General features: G+C 42.3%; 1 protein-coding gene across 1 annotated transcript in view; it reads right to left on the bottom strand.

The window, feature by feature from the left end:
• Positions 1-6,843, bottom strand: part of GPA33 (glycoprotein A33) — a 37,479-nt gene extending 30,636 nt beyond the window's left edge. The window contains exons 1-3 of the mRNA XM_007937790.1: positions 6,783-6,843; positions 4,275-4,429; positions 2,704-2,920 (exon numbers count right to left, since the gene is read on the bottom strand). Of these exons, the coding sequence (XP_007935981.1) occupies positions 2,704-2,920; positions 4,275-4,429; positions 6,783-6,843 (433 nt within the window). The remainder of the gene's footprint in view (positions 1-2,703; positions 2,921-4,274; positions 4,430-6,782) is intronic.
• Positions 6,844-7,895: the final 1,052 nt, after the last annotated feature.

The following is a 7,895-nucleotide window of genomic DNA, read 5'->3' as shown; positions in this document are numbered from 1 at the left end:
GGACAATGAATAAGGAAGACCAAAGAAGAGTTGATGCTTCTGAGTTGTGGTGTTGGAGAAGAATGCTAAGAGTACCACAGACTGCCAAAAAGACCAACAAATCTGTCCTGGAAGAAGAGCAGCCAGAATGCTCCTTGGAAGTGAGAATGACCGGACTTCGTCTCATCCACTTTGGTCATGTTGTCAGAAGGAACCATTCCTGGAGAAGGATATCATGCTTGATAAAGTGGAGGGTCAACAAAGAAGGGCAAGGCCCTCAATGAGATGGATTGACACAGTGGCTGCAACAATGAGCTCAAGTATAGCAAGGATCGTGAGGCTGGCACAGGACCGGGCAGTATTTCGTTCTGCTGTGCATAGGGTTGTTATGAGTCGGAGACAACTCAACGGCATCTAACAACAACAAACCAAACTCACTGTCATTGAGTTGATTCGACTCATAATGACCCTTCATTGGGTTTCTGAGGTGCTATCTCTATAGGAGCTCTGGTAGCATAGTACCTAAGCACTTGACTGCTAACCAGAAGGCTAGCGGTTCAAACCCACCAGCCACTCCTCGGAAGGAAGGTTGGGCAATCCTACTTCCGTAGTGATACTGCCTCGGAAACCCAAGGAGGGGTCACTATGAGTCGGGGCTGACTCGACGGCACACAACAACAACAACAACATCTCTATGGAAGTAGATTGCTCAATCTTCCTTCCAAGAAGTGGCTGGTGGGTTTGAACCACCAGCCTTTTGGTTAGCAGTCAAATGCCTTAGGTACTACACCATAAATACAACCACAAGAAAAAAAAAATGTTGATAACACATATGACACAGAGGTGATATCATTCATATACAATGAGCTTCTAGCAAGTAATAAGAAAAACAACTTAGTAGAAAAGTAGGGAAAAGATAAGAATAGGCAATTTAAATAGGAGGAAATACCAACAAACATGAAAATGTGCCCCATTTCAATGCTTGGGAAAATGAAAATAAAGACAGTAATGAGATAACATTTTCACCTAACTAATTAACAAAAATTTAAAAGATAACTAATGGTCAGTGCTGGTGAGGATATGGGAAAGCAGGCATGCTCATATAATTCTCATGGCATAATAAGTTGCTACAACATTTTTTGAAAGATACTTGGCAATATCCATTAAAATTTAATGAAGACATAATCTTTGACCTAGCAATCCTACTTTTGAGAAATGAAATAAGAACAAGCAGAAGGTTGACAGTTCAAACCCACCAGTCACTGCACAGAAGGAAGGCTGGGCAAACTACTTCCATAAAGATTTACCACCTTGGAAACCCAAAGGGGGTTGCTATGAGTTGGAATCCACTCGATGGCTGTGAGTTTGGTTTTATATTGAGGTATATTGTAGAATTATTCATCCAAAAAAAAAAAAAAGAACATCTTGAATGTCCATAGTTAGGACAATATTTAATAAATCCCAGTACATCCATACAATGGAATGTATGCTATAATTAGGTAGATTTATATGTATTAATCTGGAGAAATGTACATGGAACCTTCTTAAGAAAAATAAATTGCAGAATGATCTATATAACATGATCCCATTTTTTTCAAATGGAAAGAAAAGGAAGAAAAAGAATAGAAAAAACTGTGTAAGAGAGAGAGAAAGAGAAAAAGAACTTAGAAGTATGGAAGGCTGCACGTCAGTATTACATCAGCTCCCTCATTGATGGGAGGGTAGGAGAAGAGCATTATTTGTTCTTTCCATAATAATAATGCTGTATTGTTGGACTCACTGTAAAGCATTCCAAAACCAGGCAATCTACCTTATGTAATTAAAGAAAAAATAATCCCACCAAGTAATGCAAAGGGGAAAAAAAGGAAAAATGATCTGTTGTTTTGGGTTAAAGTATTATTGCCTCCTAAGGTTAGGGGCCATTTCTTATATTGGGCATAGAGCAAGCACTCAGTGGAATTCTTCTAATAACTGACTTTGAGCCACTTGCTTCCTTTCTCTGGGTCTCATTCACAAAATGAAGATATTAACTCAAGAATCTTTCAGATCCTTCCAAAATTATAAATTCCAGTAATAAGTCATTTGTATTAAAATACATTACCTTGGGGCATCTTTGAAAGCCAGTAGAACCTGGTCAATGTGTTGGGGGCTAGCAGTGGAGAGCTGGTGGTGAAAAGAGGTTTTGCTGGGTAAGCTGAATTTATGAGAGGGAAGGACATGCGACCAGTATGAGAGTCATGATTTGGCCCTCAAATGATCAAATCAAGGCACAGGGAAAGTCTGTCTGATAGGAGTTAGGAATTCTCTTTTCTTCTCTTTAGTAAGTTCAGCATGAAAGAGAGAAGAGGTGGTGTGGAGGACAGAGAACTAGACAGACATTGTACAGAATTGCTCAGGCTGACCCTCAGGGACTATTCTAAATCAGTCTTCTCTTCTGCTTTCAGGAACTGTCTGCCACTCTTGGAGAATGCAAGAATCTTCAGCTCCAGAGGAAGGAGCAACATCCATCCCAGGCCATGCTCTCAGCTGCCTGGAACAGCTTCGAGGGACACCTGTTCGTTTCAGCCCAGGCCTGTGTGAGACAAACCAAGCACGAGGAGGAGTTTTTGCCATCCACTGTTGCCTCTGGCTATGTTACCACCAGAGTGCTTCTCCTCTTGTACAGTCCCCTCCCCATCCCCGGTCCTACGACCCTAGGAAATAGATGCAGATGGAGACACTCACCAAGGACCAAGAGGCGAACACGTGACTTAGAGGTGCCATCCAGGTCTGACATCAGAAAGACGGAGCACTCGTAGGTGCCATTGTCCTCCATGGTCAGCTGGTTGATGGTGATGGAGGCATCTGACTGTGCAGCATTGCTTGAGACGTTGACGCGATTCTCGTAGCGGTCACCGTAGACGTACTCATTGGTCAAAAATTTCCAGGTGAGCACTCTTTCCTGGGAGGAAGAAGAAATGCCAGTTGGATTTTACCATAAAGCTCTGGCATGGTATTTCCAGCCTCTCCTGACTACCCTCACTCAGAACTCCCAGAGCCTAGAGACATAGACACACCTAGCCCTCAGAACAAGCAAACAGCACCAACACATGACACTCATCTTGTGGATTCTTCTTATTTATGCATGTGTGTGTGTATATATAAATACATATATAATAAAAAATATTGAAATACTGGCGTACGTGGGCATTTTCCATGACAGGAACACATGTGAATAAATGGGGTGTCTCAGATCATAAAATGGAATGCCTTATACAAATATATTTAAAAAAAAAAAAAAAAGAGTGAGATAGATACAAGTGGACTAATTCACAGAAAGAGCTCCAAGATATATTAAGAGAGAAAAAGTTAAATGCAGAACAATGGATAGGTAGCATATGCAAACACACATATTCATATATCTATATGTATATATGTAAATATATATATGTTTGTATATGCATGGCCGATCTCCAGAAGACTACCAAGAGAACTGGTAAGAGTGGTTGACTTTGTGAGGGGAACAGAGGCTGGGAGTCTGGGGAGTGAGGCAGAGGTGTTTTTGTACTGTTTGATTTTTTTGTCCTGTGTGCATTACTTAAATACACCTTAAATACTTAAGGCGTACTTAAATAAAACAGGCACTCCTGTACATTGCCATGAGAGCCCAAAATGCTCCACTATGGAGGACAATTTGGGAATCTGTGTAATAATTTGTTATTATTATTATTATTATTAAAAATGAATTTACTCAGGGAATGTAGTCTATAGGTATAAATGCACACATAAAATGGCATATGCACAGTTATTCTTGAGGCATATGTTCAGTTATTCTTGATATTCTTGTAACAGAAGATTGAAAACAAGCAAGTGTCCATCATTAAGGGAGTGGTTAATGAATAAAATTATCTCCACACAATGGTATCCTATCAGCTCTACAACCAACGAGCAAGCTCTCTGTTTACTAATATGAAAGATCTCCAGGAACTACTGGATTGGGGGAGTTCAAACTACCAACCTTTTGGCTAGTAGTCAAGTGTTTGACAATTTGTGCCACACAGGGACTCCTCCAAAAGGTAATAGGTGATAATAATACCCTAAATGCAGTGCCTAAGGCAATTATTTGACTGCTACTCTGAAGGTTGGCAATTCAAAATCACCAGCTGTTCTGTGGAAGGAAAATGGAGCAATCTACTTCTGTAAAGATATACTGCCTTGGAAACCCAATGGGGGTCACGATGAGTCAGAATTGACTTGATGGCAGTGAGTCTGGTTTTGTTTCTTTTAAATGCTTCCATACTGTTAAAAATCCTTACCGAATGACTCCGTAGCAGCTTGTCCCATTGGATGAATCCCTCTCGGTCAGGAGCAGAAGTTTGGTAACTGCATGGAAGCATGAAGCTTTCCCCCCTGGCAGCCCGAAGAACGTCCGGGGGTGTTTCCACAGTGATAGCATTGACAGTCGCCCAGACTGGAAAGAAAGCACAAAGTGGGAGGAAGAAGACAAGATCATACTCACTCATTGCCTAGGGAGCCTCTGTGAGAATGCCTAGAGATGTGCTTTCTCTCCAAACACAGTTTCGTATCACACTCTTCAACAGTGACAGGGCCATGGCCACTGCTTGTTCTCCTCCAAGACAGAGGAAGACAAGCACGTGTAGCCTGATCGCCCGTCTCCCTCCCGAGTATCACAAAGAAATTATAGGCATTGTATGGCAGCTTAAGGAGCTTGGCTTTGAACTTTAGTCCCACCTGGTAACAGTTGTGTAAATTCTTACCAGCCTCAGTTTTCTCATCTGTAAAATAAGAACACTAATATTTACCTCCCAGAGCTATTGGGAGAATTAAATAAGATACTATGTGTAAAATGCTTTGTTTAGTGCCTGACACACAGAAAGCTCTCAATAAATATTAGCTGCCATTTTAGTTGTGATGAGGATGATTTATTCATTCATCTAACAAATATTTATGGAGCACTTACTATGTGATGAGAAATCCTGTGAATAAGATTAGATCAAGATAAAGGGATAAAGGGTATTCCCAGGGTGTGTTATTTTACATAAAAGTCTCTCTTGGAAGGAGAGGACCTGAAAAAGGTAAGAAGAAAGTGAGGCCACCCTGTGTCTCTCATCACACACACACTTCTTGCAATGTGACATATACATACGCTCCTCCATCAAAAGAGGGGGTCTATTTTCCCTCCCTGTAAATCTGGGTGGGTCTGTGACTACAGAGTAAATGACATTGTGTGGCTTCTGAGGTAACTCATATGAGTTCATACCTTCCTCCCGGTCCTCTTGAGAGGTGTACCCTGGAACTCAATTCTTAGAGGAAGCTAAGCACCCACATGGAAAGACCATGTGTAGGTGTGCAGGACACAGCCGCAGCCGAGGTCCCTCCAACTGCCTGCACCAACTGCCAGACATGTAAGTGAGCCCAGTGGTCTAGCTGCCTTAGGTAACTACAGGGAAGCAGAGATGAGCTGTCTCTACTGAGCACTGCCCAAACTGAAGATTTGTGAACAAAATATATATCTTCATTATTTTAAGGCACTAAATTCGTGACTAGTTAGTTACGCAATAGCTAAGTAGAACAGTAAGCCATGTGGCTATCTATGGAGAGAAGTTTCTAGTCAGAAGTACAGCAAGGGCAAGGCCCTGAGTCAGCTGGAAGTTTAGCCCATGTGAGGAACAGCAAGGGAGCCAGTGCTGGGAAAGGGAAGAGAGTGAAGAGGAGAGACAATGCAGAGAAATAGATGGGTCTCAGATCACACTGGGCCTTGTAGGCCCTGTTTGGGACCGTGTATTTTACTCTGAATGTTATGGGAAGCCCTTGAGGGGATTTAAGCAAATGTAAGGCATCTGACGCATATTTTTAAAAGATCATTCTGGCTGCAGTGGGGTGAATAGACAGGAGGGAGCAAAAAATGGAGTGGAAGTGGGAGATCATGCAAGAGGCTATTTCGATAACCCAGATGAGTGCTAATGGTGGCTTGGACTCAGGGGATGATAGAGGAAGTGGTGAGAAGCGATTCCAATTGGAATGTATTTAGAAAGTAGAGCCAAAGAGATTAGATTGCAGATTGGGTTTCACATGTCAGAGAAGGAGAATCAAAGATGAATACAAGTGTTTGGTCTTAGCAACTGGAAGGATGAAATTGTCATTTATGGAGATGGCCAAGGCTGAGGGAGGAGCAGGTTTGAGGGGAAGGTCAGGAATTTGTGGACATGTGAAGTTTGAGATACTTATTAGGCATCCCAGTGGATACATTTGGGAGGCAGTTATATTTGTCTGGAGCTCCATGGAGAGGTCTGGAATGGAGCTACATCTTTGGAGTCACAATTCTAGAAAGTGTTTAAGCCCAGAAAGTTGGAATAATTATCCAGGTAGTGTGTGTAAGCAGGAAAAAAAAAAAAAAAAAAATCCCATTGCCATCGAGGCATAGAAGCAACTCATGTTCATTGACATACTTTAGGATGCAGCAGAACTGCCCCATAGAGTTTCCAAGGCTGTAAATCTTTATGGAAGCAGACTGCCTTATCTTTCTCCCACTGAGCAGCTGGTGGGTTCAAACAGCTGACCTTATGGTTAGCAACTGAATGCCTTAACCACTACACCACTAGAACACCAGCCAGTAGTGTGTGTATCAGAGACAATAACTGAGGACTGAGACCCAGTGTTTATGGTGGGGAAGATGAGGAGGAACCTGCAAGGAAGATGGAGAGGAAGCAGCCAGGGAGAGAGGAAGAGAACCAAGAGAAAGCTGTTTCCCAGAGACCACACAAGAAATGTGTTTTATGAAAGCAGAGGAGTCAACAACTCACATGCTGCTGACCTGTCAGACCAGTGAGCTAAGGATTGAGCAATGCCAGTGGATGGGCCCATGACGGTAGCTTGAGCAGGTCCAGTGGAGTGGTGGTGGTGAGGGATGGAGCCCAGATGGAGTAGGCACAAGAGCAAAGGGGAGGATAGGAGGTAGATCACTTCTGCTGGAAAGCAGAGAGAGAAAAGGGGCAGTAGTAGCTAAAGGAGGTTGGAGGGGCAAGAGGTATATGTGTTTTAATATGTATTTGATGATTTTGAGTTATCTGTGACCATGTGCTTGATGATGATGAGAACAAACGGAGAGAAGATGGAGACAGGAGTGATGTCCTTGTAAAGCAAGTGGGACTGTGGCCAGGGAGCAAAAGCCCTTAGATAAGATACTGGGCCATCTATCCACTGCAGCACTCTGTGGCTAAAGATACAGGTGGTAGGAGCATGAGCAAGTTCTTTCTGAGTGTTTCTATGATGAGGTTGCAGCATAAAGAAGGAACATGTCATGCAGAAGACCATTCTCCCTAAGCGACACTAGTTCCCAAAGTTAGATTAACAACCTTCTCTTTTTAAAACACAAATAGCTCCAAGGGAATAGTTAAATCACTCATTCACGCTTTAGTATGAAGTATTTCATTAAAAGTAAAAATTATCTGCCCTTCCAGAATAGTGGAAGAAGCTCTGGTGGTGCTGTGGTTAAAGCATTGGGCTGCTAACAAAAAGATCAACAGTTTGAACCCAGCAGTGGGAAAAAGATGAAACAGTCTGCTTCTGTAAAGATTTGCAGCCTAGGAAACCTTCCGTGACCAATTCTACTCTGTTGTATAGGATCACTATGAGTTGAAACAACTTCATGACAGTGAGTTTTGGTCCAGAATGGTCACTGTGGTGAAGGTCTTGTGAGCTCCTGGGACGAGTTTGCAAAGTCAGAGAGTATGAGATACTAGGAGAGGGACAGAAAGTTGTTAAAGACCAACATTCCTAGAAAACCCAAGAGATTCAGTCAAAAACCTACTGGAACTAATTGAGAGATTTAGCAACATCGCAGGATATAAGATGAACATCCAAAAATCAGTTGGATTCCTCTACACCAGCAAAGAGATTGCTGAAAAAGAAATAAG

The sequence above is a fragment of the Orycteropus afer genome, unplaced genomic scaffold, assembly GCF_000298275.1.
Source record: "Orycteropus afer afer isolate SDZICR_OR568_19922 unplaced genomic scaffold, OryAfe1.0 scaffold00044, whole genome shotgun sequence".
NCBI lineage: Eukaryota > Metazoa > Chordata > Mammalia > Tubulidentata > Orycteropodidae > Orycteropus > Orycteropus afer.
Note: the sequence above shows the minus strand (reverse complement) of the source record. Positions and strands in the feature narration are given on the sequence as shown.